At 45.8% G+C, this 20,205-nt stretch overlaps 1 protein-coding gene across 1 annotated transcript; it reads right to left on the bottom strand.

The window, feature by feature from the left end:
* Positions 1-462: 462 nt before the first annotated feature.
* pole4 (polymerase (DNA-directed), epsilon 4, accessory subunit) lies at positions 463-12,131 on the bottom strand. Its single transcript, XM_072482602.1, has 4 exons — positions 11,869-12,131; positions 3,994-4,078; positions 3,745-3,786; positions 463-1,914 (listed from the first exon to the last, which is right to left on the bottom strand). The coding sequence occupies exons 1-4, from the start codon at positions 12,085-12,087 to the stop codon at positions 1,901-1,903; spliced, it is 360 nt and encodes a 119-aa protein (XP_072338703.1). The 5' UTR covers positions 12,088-12,131; the 3' UTR covers positions 463-1,900.
* Between the last annotated feature and the right edge of the window lie 8,074 nt (positions 12,132-20,205).

The raw sequence follows: 20,205 nt of genomic DNA, 5'->3' as shown, positions 1-20,205 counted from the left end.
TTAACTGGAAGCTAGGTACTTTTAAATACAGAGAACATGTTAACCTGTTGCAAATCTATTGATCCCTCCCTGGACTATTGTCCAGCAATAGTCTCAATGATTGTCAACACGGCACAAATCTACGGCACAAATCTACTCCGTTTAGTATGATGGGATTTGTCAATACGGCACAAATCTACTCCGTTTAGTATGATGGGATTAGTACGAACTATTCTTGGCATTTCAGCGAGTTTACGATTAATATCTTTAAATATGCAGAATGTTACTGTTTTGAGCAGTCAGATTTTTAACCTATTTATATTTTGAAGGCTCTCCACTCCTCTCTGATTAACCCCTCGCTGATAAAGCACTGAAGGAACATCTTACTGGTAGTTTACAGTTGCAACCCGGTTTCTCCCCCAAGGTTTTTTCTTTGCATCTCTGATCAATCCATCAATACATGAAAGGGACAAAGACAATAAATAGGAAAAAAAAAAAACTTTAATTCCAATCAGACAACAACACCAAAGAATGGGTCATTGTACTGTCAGGCATAATAACCACTAGTACAAAAAAAGGTACAGTAAAATCAAAACAGGTTTGAGTCAATTGAAACAGTTCATATAATTAGGTGGAAAAAGAGCAGGAATCAACCAACAAGCACAACGGTCAGAAAAACTGGAGCTCAGTCAAAAAGGTAAAGCACAATCTTCCTTCATCAATAACTATCCTTTAAATCTTCAGACCCTCAAACTGGACCCCTACCGGCTATTAGCATTAACAAGCATCGTGATCAACTTTAAATCCAGTTAACAATTCCTGGTCAATGATAATTTAATTGCATTTATTGGAGACTTTTTGCATTCCTGTCATTTGAGAAGACAGACAAACATGATACAGCACAGGTCACATTCAATTAGTAAAATTAGGGTATGTGGGATTATACAAAGAGGATCAGTATTTGAATATAGGTCATTAGGATCTTACACATTACACAAGTTTACCCTTCACCGTGAAGGCCATTTTGCAGTACCTGATGGCACAGCTCAAAAACTTTTGCGGATGTAGTAACAAATGTATTATTAATGTCCAAAGCCCCTGAAAGCTGAATGTCTCTTAGATACACATGGCAAATAATGCCCTTGCTACTGAACGGGTTGACAAAAAAAAAAAAAAAAAAGATACAAAGTGTGACTTGTTAATTGACATCTGGCACTTGTGTGGCATAAACGTGATTTCAGGTGGTATAACCAGTGGATTAAAACGTCTGACAAAATTACACACATTTACTATCCTCCTACAAATGCACAGAAAGATAATGAAGTGAGATAGAAACTAATACAATCGGGATAGAATAGCGGGTCCCATGGAATGGGTTTCAGGTTGGAATTAACCGCAAGTTCAGGCAGTTACGCTTCCAAGTCTTCCTCTGTTTGCCAGCAGTACAGATTTCAGTTTGGATCCTGCTGTGCATTTTTTATCGTGTAAAAGTCAGTGTTTTCATATTAGTGCCCTGAAACTTTTCATAACATCATTGCACCTACTATGATATAAATCAATGGAGATGATGCTAGCTGAGTATGACAGTTATATTCTGAAATATTGTCTATTTTGTTTAAGTTATTGATGCTGTCTAAATGTGTTGGGATTTTCATTTGTGCATAAGCACACTAACCCCACTAGCAGCATGATTGAAAGGACATGTGGCCAAGGGTAATGTTCAAGATAAAAATTATAGAAGCTTTTGAATGTAGTCATTTAATCAGCAAACATGAAAACCTGAAATCAATTACTCACAACAGGTACCTTTTTTTTTTTTTACAAATTATACAAAAATGTACATACACTTATACACTAAGAATCTCTGAACACAGTTCGTCATCTACAGTTAATTTGGCCTCTAGTGAAGTTCGGCTCCATTTCAATCCAAAGTTCCTGGAAGAATAAAGTGGATTGAAATTCTCTGGGATGTACGAACAAGCAGAAATGCAAAAAAATGCAACCCAAGAAACAGTGACCATTGCTATCCCCCCTTTCTAGTGTAACAGCATCACCACCAGAACCTGGGAAAGTAAGGATGAAGGCATTCTTACAAATGGAATTAGGGAGTTTGAAGAATCAGATCATGACAGAGATTGGGGGGGGGGGGGGGGGGGAAAGAGAAAGAGGTAAGCAAAATACTGCAGATGCTCTAAATCAAACACAAATAAAATGCTGTAAATAACAGGTCAGGCAGTATGTGAAGAATTAAACAGCATTAATCTTTCAGGACAATGATCTCCCCACGTCTCAAAGTAGCTCACAGCCAATTAATTACTTTTAAATTGGTTGTGAGAGGGAAGCGAGGAAGAAGTGCAATGACTTATTAATTGAAGTGGAGGCCAGGCGACACGGATAAGCAGAGGAGTTTGGAGTTCAGGATTACAAGACATTATAAGCAGCAGGATAAAGGAACGGCTAATAGAATACGAGGTTTTAAGAGATAAAGAATAAGGGCCAAACCGGGATGGTTAACAGTCTGGTACAATACAATTGTGGGGCTCACAATACAGCAGGATGTTGAAACAACGGAGAGGGGACAGTGTAGATTCACTGGATTGCTACCTTGGATGAAGAAATATAAATGTAAAAAATAAAAGGCTTGGAAACATTAAAATGTGATAATGAAAGATATTCCGATCTCATTTCAGGTTATTTCTTTCTTTCATGGGAGGAGAGCATCACTGACGAGGTTAGCATTTGTTGCTCATCCCCAATTGCCCTCGAGAAGGTGCTGGACCTTCTTGAACTGCTGGAGTCCAGCTGGTGCTGGTACACCCACAGTGCTGTTATAGGTGAAGTGATAAGTGCTTATAATTATGAAATAATGAGAACGTGGGTGGAAGTTATTTCTAGTAACTAAATCTAGAAATATACAGGATCCTGAGGGGACTTGACAGGACTTGTAGGGAGGATGTTTCCTCGTGTCAGAGAATTTAAAACGAAGGGCCACTACTTAAAAATAAGGAGTTGTCCATTTAAAATGGACAATTATTTCACTCAGAGGATCTTGAGTCTTTGAAACTCTTTTAAGGCCATAAGATGTAAGAGGACAAGTAGGCCATTCAGCTCATCAAGTCTCCTCCGTCATTCAATGAGCTCATATCTGATATGATAATCCTCTATACGCAAGACCTGAAATGGTGGTGGAACCAGAATCTTTGGATTTTTTTTTTAAAGGCAGAGGTGAATAGATTCTTGGTAAGAAAGTGGGTGAGAGGTCATTTGGGGTAGGCAAGATGCAGATTTGAGGATATCAGATCAGCCATGATCTTATTAAATGGCGAAGCAGGCTCGAGAGACTGAATGGTCTACTCCTGTTCCTTGTTCGTAAAGGGCCATGAGTAAAAGATGAAATTCAAAAGTTGTAGGACTTAAAAAACTGTAAAGCTGTAGAATGTACTATCAAAATCTGACTGAACCAGGGTCCACTCAACATTTAAGAACAGGTTACATAGGTGATCGTGGAAGATTGATAACAGCTCAGACAGTTTGTGCAAGTCAGAAAGTTTGAGACTTCATCAGTACTCCAACTTAAGGTAACAGTGTCTGCTGCACCTTGCACCAACAATGCCTCCTACTGGGGTGAATTACATAATTCATCTGCTTCCTGCACTCTCCACTGTCCATGAATTACAAAGAAACCTAGTAATGGCATCAGGGTCAGGAGAAAATAGCTGCTAGAACAATGGTACTGGCTGCTAAGCAGAGGGTGGACTCACTCACCTTCCAAAAATGCAAATTCATCAGTGGCATCAACTGCATTGTCTGAAAGAGAAATAAAAAGACATAATTCAGCAACATGGACAACTTCCGACCAAAGCTACTATTGACTATTTCACCAAAGCAAACACCCCTGCGCCCCAACTTAGTTCAAAACCCAACTACTCTCACACACAATAATCCCACTAACAAAGACCCTTGTGTATGCTCCGATGGCAAGAGCCTGGCATAACAGGCATTGCTTGCACTCACCCACGTCCTTCCGTTGGATGGTTTTCCGCTTTCCCTGCAAAGCGAATGTGTATGCATCCTTCGCGATCACTTCAACAAACAGCTCCTGTCAGGAGAAAACAAATACATTCAGTAGGGTACCTAATTACCTTCTCGCTCTCCAGAGATTCAGTACATACTTCCAGTAGGCCCTATACAACTCTTGTAGCTTTCCCGAGCAACCAGAATGTCTTCCTCCAGGTGGCCCACTAACCCTAACTTCTATTCCAAGAGGAAAGTTATCTTTGCCTCATAGGTAGCTATACCAAGATGCAAGATGGTAGCTTTTCTTAAGTCTTAAGCTTCATTAATCCACTCTTATGCAAGATGATCAATGCCACTGTTAAATATCAGAGATTAAAAGATTAGGCAAACTCTAGAATCATCAGGTCAATCTGCAAAATTGACCTGACACAACAAAGTAAATGAAATGAAGCTGATTAAAAATAAATTCACAATATGTCAAGAGCCAAACCGAGATATTATTGAAAATATTATTTACCCGAGGGTTTTACTTTCTGGAGGAAAAATTTCAGGGAATGGGATAGAAACAGAGACTTGATAAAAGTCATTAAACTTGTTTACAGATGAAGAGACTTTGGATGCAGATGGTTCTTCTGTCGCCCATAACATTTGAGGACTACAAAACACAATTTAAAAGTTATGGTCAACAAATTCAACAAGATAACATCTGAAGAGATTACTAATAATTATGCTGGGGTAGGAAGTCATAATAGATTATTAAAAGAAGGATGGGATGCTGTTATTAGTTTCAAGATCACAATTAGATTTGAATAGGTAGGCTAGATGGAAAAAGAGTCTTTGCATCTCCAAACATTTACTGTTATATGCTGCTCGGCCAATTGTGATCAGAGAATTTATCTTCACGAATCAAGCAATGCCTCATTAAAAAAATTCTCAACCTTGTTTTCAAATCCCTTTGTGGCCTCAACTCTCCCAATGTCTGCAATCTTCTCTAGTCCCACAACCCTACGATATATCTTACTCATCTATTCCCAGCCTCTTAAACATGCAGCTTTTCATTTCTTCACCACGTTAGCTTAGCCTTCAGCGGCCTTGGCCCAAAGCTCTGGAATTCCCTCTCTGATTCTCTAATTCCAGCTTCCTTCAAGGCACCCCTTACTGGGTCACCATCACTGTATGTGGCTTGGTGTCAAATTTTGCTTTACAACACTCCTGTAACCACTCGAGAACATTTTATGCTAAACAGGCCATATAAATAAAAGCTGTTGCCTTGTCATTTATCCCTTGCCCATTAGTCAGCCATCCTATTGATTACCATCATGTGATTGTTCCCATTGCTGCTAACCTGCATTAATACAGATCCCTGCTTTTTAAGATGATACATGGTAAAGTGAATACCAGAATTGGTACACTGTACTTTACAATTGGGGATGAACAGGAATGTAACCCTAAAATATAAATATATTGGCACTGGCATCAACAACATGGGAAACTGCTTCTGGCAGCATCCCTGCTGCATTTACCACTTTGCATCTGACTACATGATGGTTCACCTCCACCACTCACACATGTTGCCACTTGCAGCATTGCTGGCATCTTGACACTGGGGCAGCACAGTGACACAGTGGTTAGCACTGCTGCCTAACAGCACAGGGACCCGGGTCCAGTTCCAGCCTTGGGTGACTGTCTGTGTGAGTTTGCACATTTTCCTCCCATATCTGTGTGGATTTCCTCTGGGTGCTTCGGTTTCTTCCCAAAGTCCAAAGATGTGCAGGTTAAGTGGATTCAAGTGCAGGTTATGTGGGGTTACAGGGATAGGGCGGGGGAGTGGTCTAAGTAAGGTGCTCTTTCAGAGGGTTGGTGCAAACTCGATGGGCCGAATGGCCTCCTTCTGCACTGTATGGATTGGATTTTATTGTCACGTGTACCAAGGTACAGTGAAAAGTATTTTTCTGCGAGCAGCTCAACAGATCATTAAGTACATCAAAAGAAAAGGAAATAAAACAAAATACATAATAAGGCAACACAAGGTAACGATTGCAAGTTCAGTAAAAAGTGGATCGTTTAGGGAGAGCTCGCAGAGAGATGCCATGCTCCAGCGCCATATTGTGCAATAATTCTATGGGACATTCCTAAAGTCACATTTGAAGAGTGAGGCAGGTTAGGCACAAGCCATCTGTTGGGATCACATCCCAACTATTTATAGAACCATCAATTGGATTATAAAGAAAGGTGTGCATTTTTAAAAAAATAGTGCCTTTCACAATATCAGGTCATCCAAATACATAATTGATGCAATGTATAGAACTCTCTTCCTATTGCAAATTGGTCTGACTTATCAAATGTATCTCAATTGGATGAGTGGTATATTCGAACACAACTCACTCAGGATTGATTCCACTTAATGCTCATCCTGCATTGGTCCTCACCATCACTCCGCCCTTTCTTGTGGCTTGTGTTGTTAGGATGCGACAGGGGACATACCCCAGTAAACTCTTTCAATGGGTCAGCCATCTGGTCTCCTACCCTCGGCAACTTAAGAGGTTTGTCTACCTCAACATGCGAAGACTGATGCCCTCACTCTGGGCGGATGTGACCAAAGTAAAGTCCGACAGGCTTGAAGATGGATAAGTAAACAACATGCAAAGATTGACAAGATGCAGATGATGTCCTGGTTACTCGCAGCATCCAGATGTATCTCCAGCTGTCTAGACTCTATCTTGCCACTGGACCAAGATAGGCAAGGACAAGAGTGAAGCTGACAATAAGCAACTCTCGCTCACTATAATCCAATTCACACACAAGTCATGTTCACCATCTTTCTATCTACCACACCACATTATCTTTCTGTCAAGAAGGTGAGCAATGTGGCAGCAGGTGTTAATTCACTGGGAGTTTGAGCTGTAAATCTGCACACAGGCAGTTCAGGCCAGAGCCCTGTTTTACACTGAAAGGAGGTAGTGGAACTTGGCAGCGCCCTGAGCAACTCTTGCTCAGCCCTTTTCAGGACCATATTGCTCAACTTTCTGGCATGAGGAAGGGGTTTGAAAAGGTATTCTAAACATTGGCAACTTCATCACCCTGGCCAGCAAGCCACAACTGGCAGTGATCCCATCAATGTAGTTAGAAGTCAATCGCAAAAAAGTAAAGAATAACGCTGATATGGTCAGTACTGGCACACAAAATGACAAATGGCACCCTCAGGGACAATGCCCCAATCGACAAACCCGAGAGAAGAACTGCTCTCGTCTGTAGAGAGCTGGCCAGGTACAAAGTGTAGTTCGCCACCCTCTAGAATTAGTCAGCTCAATTAAATCTGGGCAGGATTCCATTCTTTTGGACTGGCGGTGGAAAATAACAGTATGAGGCTGGTGCAGGCTTTGCCGTAGTGAATCGTCTCATCAATAAGGTGAATTGTCTTCCTGGTGTTGATGATTGTCTGATGGTGCTCAAACTCACCTTGCACAACAACAGACAAGTAACTCAAGTGTGTATGCCTCTACAATGACCAATTCTGATGAAGTCAAGGATAAATTCTCAAATGAACTCCGCTGCATAACTGCTACATTATCAAAGCCAGGCATAAACGTTCTTGGTGACTTCAAGACAAGTGTTGGCGCAGATCACCAGGTGATTGGGGAAAAATGGGATTGGCAGTTCTAACCGCAATGGTCTCCTCTTGCCGAAGATGTATGCTGAGCATGAGCTCCTAACTCAACAATAGTTTTCCACCTTCCTAAATCACAAGGCTTCTTGGATGCACCCCTGTTCCATGCACTGGCATCTAAGTGATTATGTTATCACCAGTCAGAATGTGTGTGTAACAAAAGCACTGGCTGCTGAACTGATCATAGTCTTACCATTTCATAGCTAAATATCAAAATCTATCCTTCTAGACAGCCCTGATGGATGACGGTATAGAAGTGCATCAGTCTCAAGACCTCAAACAGGCAATAGTGATGAAACTCTCTCAGGGAAGCTAGCAAGTCATCTATGTACAGTGAAAATGGACACTCATTGCATTGAGGATGACTGGGTTACCTTCAGAGATTTAGTGGATTTCATTTTCAAGAGGCCTTTGGCCCTACCTTTCATAAGCATCAAAATTGGCTCAAACAAGATCATCCAGAAACTATTGGAGGAGAAACATCGCCTGGAGATTTACCTTAACGACAAGTCATCACTACCTAAGCACGATGCCTACCAAAGGATTTGCAACTAGAACATATAGAACATACAGTGCAGAAGGAGGCCATTCGGCCCATCGAGTCTGCACCAACCCACTTAGGCCCTCACTTCCACCCTATCCCCATAAACCAATAACCCCTCCTAACCTTTTTGGTCATTAAGGGTAATTTATCATGGCCGATCCACCTAACCTGCACGTCGTTGGACTGTGCAAGCTCAGAGATCCAAGACAGTTGGCAATCAGCAAGCAGATGAACTTCAGTCATATACAGACCACAAAGACTGGAAGATATTTAACAATCTGTCCATGGGCCCCAGTCCACTGGCTCAACACCAATCCTCAGTGCTAATGGGTCAACGCTGCTCACAGAAAAAGCCCAAATTCGAGAAAAACAAGTATAGCACTTTAAGCACAACCTCAATCAGCCTTCATCCATCAATGAAGAAGCAACCAACATACTGCTTTCTTGATGACCCTCCCAGTTAGAAATTATGAATACCATCAAACCCCTTTGAGGTCTACAAGGGAGGCGCCTGGTAAGGAAGCTCATTGAATTCTTTCAGTCTATGTGCGAGCAAGGATACAAAGGCGTCTCCATTATCCAGCTGTACAAGCAGAAAGGAACTCAATCTTACAACAACCAGATAGAAATCTCATATCTTTCCATTGCCAGTAAAATCTTTGCCAGAATTCTTTTGGACCACTCAGTGAGTGCTACAGCTCAACCAGGAACTGCTGTTAGAGTCAGTGTGGTTTCAGAAACCACCAAAATGTTGTTTGCAGTTAAGACATTCCAGGAGAAATGCGAAAAACAGAACATGGACCTCAACACCACTCTTTTTGACCTGACCAATGCCTTCGGAAGGTAATGGAGACAATCGGCTGCCCTGAGAACTTCATCACAAAATGATTCAACAGTTCCATGATGGCATACAAGGAGAGGAAACCCCAAGCCAGCAACTCATCCAAAACTCAATTGTCCTATAGTATCCTGTCCTATTTGCAGGACCTTCTGGGCACAGATTGGCCTCAGCAGTCACCTCTGTTCCTGTTGCAACCCTACTGCACACAGGATAACGAACATAGTCACCTCGCCTCAAAAGGATGAACACAATATTGGAGTTGCTTCTATAAAATAATTGTGGTTGATCCCACTTCCTTCATCTCACCATGGCAACTGTGACTTGAGCTTTCTCGGGCCTAAACTCAAATTCCCTTCTCAAACCTCTCACTACCTTTCTTAAAACCTACTTTTGACCGAGCCTTTGGTTACTGTCCCAATAACTTCTTCTTTGGCTCACTGTCAATTTTTAGTCTAATTACACTCCTGTGAAGCACCTTAGTATGTTCTATCATATCATTTGTAAATACGAGTTGCTGTTGAATACAACAGTCTGGTAAGTGGGGCATAAAGAAAATATCCAAGCCCTGGAAAAGGTGAAAAGGCAACAAATCCACAGCACCAGGGGGCTGAGTTATGAATGACTTCCGTTTCAGAGTGAGATTAGAGGGAGTTCCCTTTCAGGGATCACTGGGCTGCTTCGCACTGACCTGTACAGGGTGGCTACATAGCAGTGCAGAAGGCGATTTAGCCCCTCAATCCTGCTCCACCATTCAATGAGATCAGTGAGGCTAAGTTCATATCCCTATCTTTGCCCCATGTCCCTTAATACCTCAAGTATTGATCTAGCACCAATTGCCATTTGAGGACAAGTTAAAAACTTTGATTCCTCTTTGTGTGTGGATTCATTTTACAATTTTTGAAAGGTCTGACTTTATATTTATGGCTATGCCCCCTAGTCCTAGACATCCTAACTAGTGGAAATGGGATGGAACGAGCCAAACCATCAGTACCATTTAATCTGAATTCCAGGGAATACAACCCTAGTTTGTGTAATAAAACAAAGTCCTGGAAACACCCAGCAGTATCTGTGGAGAGAGAAACAGAGTTGATGCGGAGCCGAACATGCCTCTTCTTCAGAAAGTCCACGGTATCTTGCTTTTATTCAAATAAAAGCAAAAATACTGTGGATGCTGGAAAGCTGAAATAGAAACAGAACATGCAGGATGAACTCAGCAGGTCTGGCAGCAACTGAGGAGCAAGAAACAGAGTTAAACATTTTGAATCGATATGACATCTTCAGTGTTTAAAAAAACATGGACTCTATTTCTCTCTTACAGGTGCAGCCAGACATGCTGAGTTTTCCCAGCACTTTCTGTCTTCATTTCTTGCTTTTATTATAGCGTTTAATTTAGACTGCTCTTGCCTTTTTGAGAGAGGGCTGACTGGTGGTGATTTAACCGGAGGGCCACCACACCACAGGCGGGTTGAGTAGGCAGGGCCTTCATGGATAACCGTGCCGGCTGAGATTATTCATGAAAGTGCTGCCTTCTCAGCCTTTCCCCTCACCCGAGGTGTGATCACCCTCAGGTTAAATTACTACCAGTCAGCTCTCATAGGGGAGAGTAGCCTATGGTCACCTGGGACTGGGGCGACATTTACATTTGTGTTTAATTTAGGTTTTAGTGGTTAGGTCATACAGTATGTAAGCCTTTTGTGATTACGTTACACAGTATTTAGTGGTTAGGTTGCACAGCGTATAGTATTACAACACAGAAAGAGGCCTTTTGGTCCATCGTATCTGTGGCAACTATCAGGCACCTATCCCATTTTCCAACACTTGGTCGCTCGCCTTTGTAATGGTTAACTTACACAGTATTGAGCATTTTAGTAGTCAATTCATGCACCATTTAACTTTTATTTTAGTGTTTAATTCTCTGCCATTTCTCTTACTTTGAAGATGTTCTGTAACAACAATCAGTATTTTGTTTCTTTCCAAGTTTGTGTAATCCCTTCTTATAATTTAAGAATTATTGGATTACAATCTTTAGAGAGGAGAGAAGACTGAATTTTGATTTGGTTGCGGTGTATAAAATGACACATGGCCTTACTACCTCAGAGCCTGAAAACTCTACTCGCAATTGCAGCATCTTCAGTATAAACTACTGACATTTGGTTCACACGGGCAGCGTAAATAATAAATAAATAAATCATCTTTTTATTGCCACAAGTAGGCTTAGATTAACACTGCAATGAAGATACTGTGAAAAGCCCCTAGTCGCCACATTCCGCCACCTGTTCGGGTAGGGCATGCTGGCGCAGTGGTTAGCAACACTGCTTCACGACGCTGAGGACCCGGGTCACCGTCTGTGTGGAGTTTGCACATTCTCCCCGTGTCTTGCATGGGTCTCACCCCCACAACCCAAAGATGTGCAGGGTACATGGATTGGCAACACTAAATTGCCCCTTAATTGGGAAATAAAGAATTAAGTACTCTAAATTTATTTTTTAAAAATAAATTTGCTTCACATCTTGATATTCGTAGAGAAAAAAAAGTCAGAGCGTTGCCCGATTTCCCTTTGAATGCTGCAAATGCAGTGATTTTTAGAAGACTTGTCCGAAACGTGGTGTGATTTCTATGTGTTGTCTGATGCTGTTGTTGATGTTCTTGCCTTTAATACGGTGCTTCACACTGTATGGTAATCGAGGAATAATTAAAAACCTATGCAGTGAAGATATCATAACGGTAAACATACTCTGCACCTCCTCCAAGGTCAACATATCTTTAGAAAGGAGAGCAGCGCTGGGCCGAGGTCCGCCGGGCCCACCATCACTCACTCACCGTGGCTTTGCCGATGGCGAACACGGCCTCCTGACTGGCCAGCGACACATCGGGATCAGCCTTCATCAGGCCCTTGATACGGCTCAGCGGCAGCCGGAGCAACTTGTGGTGCAGCCCCGGGAGAGGGGCCGAGCCCGGCCTCTCGGCCTCGGCCTCGGCCTCGAGCTGCAGGCTCTGGCCGGGCTCCGCCACCGCCACTCCGCTCTCCAGCTCCTCCATTACCGGCCTTCCCGCCTCACAGGCAGCCGGTCCACAACAACCAATCGCCAGCGCTCTCTCTCTCCCCCGTTAACCGTTCCCCCCCATTCCGCCAATCATAGAACAGAGTGGGGCACGACCTCTACCAATCAGGAGAGAGAGAGAAGGGTGGCCCATCAAGTGGATTGACCAATAGTGTAATAGATTGACCAATGGCCATGAGTCTTGCCAACCAACCAGGTTAAGAGACGATGTAATGGGCAGTGAGTTGACCATGGAGGTTCTCCTGTTTGGTTCAGTCTGGAAAAGCTATAGTTGGGGTTGGATCTGGTGTGAGGCTACCCACTGAATGCACGGGAGTGTCTTGGAGATTTTAACCTTCAACCTCCCTGGAGACCCCCAGGACACTTACATAGAACATACAGCGCAGAAGGTTCTGCACTGGATACTTCCGGAAGGTTGTTAATATTACTTTGGTTTTGGAGTGGGATTGGAAAAGGGGAGATTTGGATCGTTTCACCTCCAAGGTTGAGTTTTGAGTAAACAGAGGTTTGGGCTAGGGTGGCACGTGGTGCAATGGTTAGCACTGGGACTACGGCGCTGAGGACCCGGGTCCAAATCCCGGCTCTGGATCACTGTCCGTGTGGAGTTTGCACATTCTCCCCGTGTCTGCGTGGGTTTCACCCCCACAACCCAAAGATGTGTTGGTTTGGTGGATTGGCCACGCTAAGTTGCCCCATAATTGGAAAAAGAAAAATTAATTGGGTACTCTAAATTTATCAAACAAAAATAGAAGTTTGGACTGTAGCTAGGCAGATTGAAATAGGCACCATTCTGTGAGTGCTGAGGTTGGTTCAAGTAGGTTGGCCTTGTGTCTCTGAAGGCTCGTTCGCCTGACCTCCAGCACTGCATACTTTGTTTCTAACATGGGGAACACACTGACTGGGCTACACTGTTGGAAGTGGAGAATGATTCTAGAGTGCAATGAAACTGCTGAACACTCTGCTGATGGCCACCAAGAGGAAAATTATTCCTTGATCATAGAATGTTTCAGCACTGAAGGAGGTTCCAACACAGGTTCCAAGTGAAGGGGTTACAGAGCCAATAAACTATGGTGTGCTGAGGATTTTTATTTCACTGAAGTGAGAGTGACCATCAGAGGGCTCCATGGTGTCAAAGTGAATTGGACAAAGTGTTAATTCCCTTACTTTGCCTACCCTTCCTTATTAGGTCACTTGATTCCTGATACCAGTCTGCAAAACTTGAATGTGAGACATGTGGTATCCAGAGCCACTGACAGCTCCATACACAGGGCTAGTCCGACTCCTTTCACTGGTTTCCTTCCATGAATACTCAGTCGCCATTTCCTGCAAGCCTGTTCCATTTGCACTTGTGTGTTAGAGTCTGAGAAAACATGAATTCTATACTTTGGTCTTTTGGCTCGCAGAGAGTTGGCTGGAACTGCTGGCACTTGTAAGTTGTCATTACGTCACTGGGTACCTGGAAGTGATACTGCCCCATCTAAACACGATTCTGCAGAAGCACAAAAAAGCTAGGTGAATATTCACTGGACATTAACATGCTGACACATGTGTCATGATATCCACATCAGCATATCATGGTGCAATCACACACACACTGATGGACAGGCAGTTGGACCAACCAGCACACACATAACATCGCAGCCAATCACCAGTGAGAGCACACGCACTATAAAACAGGGAACACAACAGTTCCCGCTCATTCTACCAGGAGATAGCACAGAGCTCACAGCGCGTCACTCAGACATAGACCATGTGCTGAGTGCCTCACTAAGACACTGATAGGGCTGGGTCCACAGGTTAGTTGGTGAAGCACGTACCCAAGCCAGTAGTTAGTTGTTACAGTTGTTTAGAAAACAAAATGGAGTTGTACCATCTACAGCCGTGTTGGATCATTTGTGCATCAGAACACCCAACACGACATGATACCAGTAGTGGACGCTAACCAGCGACTGAGACCTACCTGCACCCTTTCAGAAATCTGCCATCCTGCTCCATGGAAAACATCAGCCCGCTGCAGCCGCTCCGAATCGCTGGTAATCTCGGCGTAAACTGGAAGCTGTTCAAACAGCGCTTCCAGCTCTTCATAGAAGCCACAGACAGGGAGAATGCATCGGACACCAGGAAGATCGCCCTCCTCCTCTCCACGGCAGGGCAGCACGCCATCTACATCTATAACTCCCTGGCATTCGAGGAAGGCGAGGACAAAACAAAATATAAGACGGTGATTCTGAAGTTCGAGGAACACTTCAGCGTGGAAGTCAATGAGAGCTTCGAGAGGTACCTATTCCAGCAGCGCCTGCAGGGTAAGGATGAGCCTTTCCAATCTTACTTAACACACCTGCGGCTATGGAGCCACCTCCGACTCCATGATACGGGATCAGATAGTTTTTCGGGTCATCTCGGACACCCTACGCCAGCAGCTCCTTAAAATAAAGCGACTCACCCTAGCGACTGCCATCGAGACCTGCGTCCTCCATGAGAACGCGACCAGTCGGTACTCCCAAACCCAGGCGGCCGAAGCGGCACGGCTCGGGTCCTACGAGGAGGAGCGGGTCCAGTCGATCGAATTCCTCCCGGCCCACGGCCCGGACAAGGTCGGCCATTTCGTGCGCTTTCCGAGGCCTCCCGCGCTTGTACGCGCCAAAAGAAGGGACGTTGACGCAGAGGGACATGATGCGCAGGCGCGCTCTACGCAGGACCGCAGCGCGCATGCGCGGTGGCGCAACGAACGGCATGACATCACGACATGCGGCAACTGTGGCTCCGCCCACTTAAAGCGGCAATGTCCGGCCAAAACGCGACAATGCCTCCGCTGTGGCAGGATGGGCCACTATGCTGCCTGCTGTCGAGCAGCTCAACCTGCCAACTCCCAACAATTCCGCCAGCCTCGCAGGGACGTGCGGGCAATTCAGCGCCCCCCTACACTGAGTCATATCCAGATAGTACGCAGACCAGCGATACCGAAGACAGGGAGCCCTTCCGCGTTGTGGTAATCCACAAGAGCCGGATGTCCCCAAGTCGGAACCACCAGCCGCTGCCAGTGCACAGCATTGATCCGGGCGATGAGTGGTGTGCCACCCTAACGGTCAACCAATCCCAAATCACATTTCGCATGGACACTGGTGCCTCCGCCAATCTCCTCGCATGGTCAGCCTTCCAGACCCTGAAGGTTAAACCACCAATTCTGCCATCCCACTGTCAGCTGGTTGACTACAATGGAAACGTCATCCCGGCCACGGAGTCCTGCCAGCTCGAAGTTACACACAACTCACACAAAGCCACATTATCATTTGAAATCGTAGGATCCTCGAAGGACTCTCTGTTAGGCGCACAGGCGTGCAAGATCCTCCACCTCGTTCAGCGGGTACACACTCTGTCTCCAGAAGGCACGTCCGATTTCCCGGATGCAGACTTTAGGGCGCAGCTCCACTCACTCCTCGCGCACAACCAGGAGGTTTTCGAGGGCATGGGCACACTGCCCTACACGTACAAAATACGGCTCAAACCGGACGCCACCCCAGTCATTCACGCACCTGTAGGGTCCCAGCACCACTCAAGGACGGCCTCAAGCAGCAGCTGCAGGATCTGCAGCACCAAGGAGTGCTTTCTAGGGTCACAGAGCCAACGCCATGGGTCAGCTCCATGGTGTGCGTCAAGAAGCCCTCCGGCGAGCTCCGGATCTGTATCGGCCCAAAAGATTTGAATCACAACATTATGAGGGAACACTACCCCATACCCAAATGAGAAGAAATCACGAGCGAAATGGCTCGGGCAAAAATATTCACCAAGCTTGATGCCTCAAAGGGCTTTTGGCAGATTCAATTGGATCAGTCCAGCAGGAAGCTGTGCACTTTCAACACTCCATTTGGCAGATACTGCTACAATAGGATGCCATTTGGCATCATTTCGACCTCCGAAGTGTTCCATCTCATCATGGAACAGATGATGGAGGGCATCGAAGGGGTACGCGTCTACGTAGACGACGTTATCATCTGGTCCACCACACCACAGGAGCACATCAGTCATCTCCAGTGTGTCTTTGCACGGATACGGGATCAGGGCCTGCGCCTTAACCGAGCCAAGTGCTCTTTTGGTCAGACTGAGCTAAAGTTTTTGAGGGACCACATCTCCCGGTCGGTGTGCGGCCGGATGCCGACAAAGTGGCAGCCATCGCAGCCGTCAGACAAGAAGGCAGTGCTGCGCTTTCTCGGGATGGTCAACTTCCTGGGGAAGTTCATTCCTAACCTTGCTTCACACACGACTGCTCTTTGTCACCTGGTCAAAAAGACAACGGAATTCCAGTGGCTGCCTGCACACCAGAGTGAATGGGAGGAGCTCAAGGTCAAGCTCAACACCGCCCCGGTACTGGCGTTTTTCGATACCACACGGGAAACAAAGATCTCAACTGACCCCATCCAGTCTGGCATTGGGGCGGTACTCCTGCAACGGGACGACACCGCATCATGGGCTCCGGTCGCCTATGTGTCGCGGGCCATGACCCCCACAGAACAGCGCTATGCGCAGATTGAGAAGGAGTGCCTAGGCCTGTTGACTGGCATCGACAAGTTTCACGACTATGTATATGGTCTTCCGCAGTTCACTGTGGAGACCGACCATCGCCCCCTGGTCGGCATCATTCAGAAGGACCTCAACGACATGACCCCTCGCCTCCAGCGCATTCTGCTCAAGCTCCGGAGGTACGACTTCCAACTTGTCTACACACCGGGAAAGGATCTCATCATCGCAGATGCTCTGTCCAAGGCGGTCAACACACTGCCCGACTCGGAGGGGTTTGTTTGTCAGTTCGACGCACAAGTAGCCTTCACATCGGCCACTGATGCACGTCTGGCCCACATTCGCCATGAGACAGCGGCTGACCCCCTTTTACAACGTGTGATGCGCCACATGACGGAAGGGTGGCTCAAGGGGCCGTGCGCACAATTTTACAACGTCCGGGATGACTTGGCCGTCATTGATGGTGTCCTCTTGAAGTTGGACCGGATCGTGATCCCACACAGCTTGCACCGGCTTGTCCTCGAACAACTGCACGAAGGCCATCTCGGAGTTGAAAAGTGCAGGCGGAGGGCCCGAGAGGCTGTGTACTGGCCGAGCATCAGCGACGACATCGCCAACATGGTGCTCAACTGCCTCACCTGCCAGAGGTTTCAGCCGGCGCAACCCCCTGAGACCCTTCAGCCCCATGAGTTGGTCACGTCCCCCTGGGCGAAGGTGGGCGTGGACCTCTTTCATGCGCTCGGCAGGGACTACATTATTCTTATTGACTACTTCTCAAGTTATCCGGAGGTCATACGCCTGCATGACACGACGTCATCAGCTGTCATCCGGGCATGCAAAGAAACCTTTGCTCGCCATGGAATTCCGCTCATCGTCATGTCTGACAACGGGCCTTGCTTTGCGAGTCAAGAATGGTCTTCCTTTGCCACTTCATACAACTTCACACACGTGATGTCCAGTCCCTTGCATCCTCAGTCGAATGGCAAGGCGGAAAAGGGCGTCCACATTGTGAAGCGGCTCCTCTGCAAGGCTGCTGATGCCGGATCTGACTTCTGTTTAGCCCTGCTGGCCTATCGCTCGGCCCCACTGTCCACGGGCCTCTCGCCAGCCCAGCTGTTGATGGGTCGCACCCTCAGGACCACTGTGCTGGCCATTCATGTTCCTGACTTCGACCATGCTCCAGTATTGCGAAGGATGCAACAACAGCGTGCTCAGCAGAAGGTGGCACATGATGCTCGGTCGACTGATCTTCCTGCCCTGGTGCATGGAGACAACGTCCGCATACACCTACCGAAGGGTGGCTGGTCAGCAACCACCGAGGTTCTCCGCCAGGTGGCACCTCGCTCATTCCTGGTTCGTATGCCTGATGGCTCCATTCACCGCCGTAATCAGCGGGCCCTTCATCTGGTTCCGCGCTCGCTACGAGAACATGCACCGGTGCCACGCCCTCCTGTTGTCCGTGATGTCGACTTTGTTGAGCTTCCTGACACTCTGCCTCTTCCTCTATCGCCCGTGGCCAGGCCCATTCCTCAGCTGGTGGATCCTGACCCACCCTTGAGGCGGTCAACCCGAATTCGCCGCCCACCTGAGAGACTTGACTTATGAGCTTGTTAGCACATTGGACTCACTGAATTGTTTTACAGTACTGTTAACGAGTTTCTTTTCTTGTCGTTCATTGTTCCAGAAGTTTTCTCTCATCGTTTGTTGATTGCATTTGTTCTCTTATTGGTACAAACTCGTTGTTCTGTTGCACCTGACACCTTCCTCTGCATATAGTTTAGCCTCATGTACATGTTGTAAATATTGCACACACATACTCCGATACACTCAGTACACATTTCTATTTATTAGCATGTAGGCACATATCCTTTGTGAAAGGGGGGGATGTCATGATATCCACATCAGCATATCATGGTTCAATCACACACACACTGATGGACAGGCAGTTGGACCAACCAGCACACACATAACATCGCAGCCAATCACCAGTGAGAGCACACGCACTATAAAACAGGGAACACCACAGTTCCCGCTCATGCTACCAGGAGATAGCTCAGAGCACAGAGCTCACAGCGCGCCACTCAGACATAGACCATGTGCAGAGTGCCTCATTAAGACAGTGATAGGGCTGCGTCCACAGGTTAGCCGGTGAAGCACGTACCCAAGCCAGCAGTTAGTTGTTACAGTTGTTTAGACAATAAAACTGAGTTGTACCACCTACAGCCGTGTTGGATCATTTGTGCATCAGAACACCCAACACGACAACATGCTGCAAGAAATTTAACCCAATTGCTTCCTCTCTAAGCAGGTTTTTAATCTATCTAGTGACAGGTTTCTTCCCACCTACTACAAGCATCGGTCTCCCCACCTTAACGAAATAATGCTCCTGTGTTGCCCACCATTTTGCTGATGAGATGACCCTGGTGTGAACAGTGGGAGATAGAAGGGGAAAATGGTGCTGGGTGGCCTTTAATGACCTGCTCACAATAAGTGCTGACATACACCTACTTGGATTATCTCCTGTTACAGTAATGTCAACCTGACTAAATAAAAATCCTGCTTCTGAGGTCCCTGGTGGGCTCCCAATAAGCTGCTGAGTCAACTTGGGGCTCATGCTGGCCACATGGTATTAGAGATTGTGGACTCAACCTGTCTGATGAAAATGTTTGCCCCAGAGAGACCAGGACAGCAACATAAAGGATGGGGTGAGGGGAGGAAGCATAACTGGGTCTACAAACCACAGTGGCAAACTGTGCATTTATGGAGAATCTGTAAGAAAGTTAAATATCTCTAGGCTTTGCAGGAGCATTATAAATTGGCTAGACATACACATGATTTGGTTGGGCATTACATATACACACAGTAGTGTGAGAATTGGAAGATTGAGACACCCATAAACCAACACACCTTTATGGGAGAAGCTCTGGCCTTTTACACATCCCACAATCACTTTGTCCCACAATTGGTGACCATGCCTTCAGTCATCTAGGCCCGATCACCTGGAAATTCCTTTGCTAAACCTCACCAACTGCTTCTCCTTTTAATAGCCTCCTTAATGCACACCTTTCAGGTAAAATACTCGCAAAGCTAAACAGACTCATAGCAATGCTGATTTTTCACCTGAGGCTCATGGAACAATGGTTTTCAAAGTATTTTTGTAAAACTGGTTTCCACATTGCGCTGTCACTTTTATTTGGTTTGAAATCACGAATCTTGGCCACAATTTTGAAGTCGAAGGAATTTTTTTTAAAAAAGCTAGCAATTGGCTGCTGATTTTCTGCAAACCCGTGTCTGTTGGCATGGACCAATTTCATCCCTTTCATTTGCCCAGTATCTGTTTCTGTCTCATTCTGCTTCTGTGAAGCCCCTTGAAAGACCTTTTCCACCTTCCTATGTCAAATGTTAATATTAATGTAAATTGGTATGCCGTGTGTGAAGGGACTGTCACGTCACAATGAGAAATGGTTCTCGGTGCTTTGCGTGGTAGATTATGGCCAGAAATGGCAGGTGATTGTAAGATGCTTGTCCACATTCTGCTAAAAGTGATTGCGCTAGTGACACATTTTAATAAATTGTGTAA

This window comes from Scyliorhinus torazame, chromosome 18 (genome assembly GCF_047496885.1).
Source record: "Scyliorhinus torazame isolate Kashiwa2021f chromosome 18, sScyTor2.1, whole genome shotgun sequence".
NCBI classification, from domain to species: domain Eukaryota; kingdom Metazoa; phylum Chordata; class Chondrichthyes; order Carcharhiniformes; family Scyliorhinidae; genus Scyliorhinus; species Scyliorhinus torazame.
This window is presented reverse-complemented; position numbering and strand designations above follow the sequence as displayed.

What these genes read in the sequence shown, in the direction of transcription:
- pole4 (XM_072482602.1), bottom strand. Translation starts at nt 12,087, where the DNA reads ATGGAGGAGCTGGAGAGCGGAGTGGCGGTGGCGGAGCCCGGCCAGAGC. An exon ending in TCGCCATCGGCAAAGCCACG is followed by an intron (nt 4,079 to 11,868) that starts GTGAGTGAGTGA and finishes TTCTCCTGACAG; the next exon opens with GAGCTGTTTGTTGAAGTGAT. An exon ending in CATCCAACGGAAGGACGTGG is followed by an intron (nt 3,787 to 3,993) that starts GTGAGTGCAAGC and finishes TTTCTCTTTCAG; the next exon opens with ACAATGCAGTTGATGCCACT.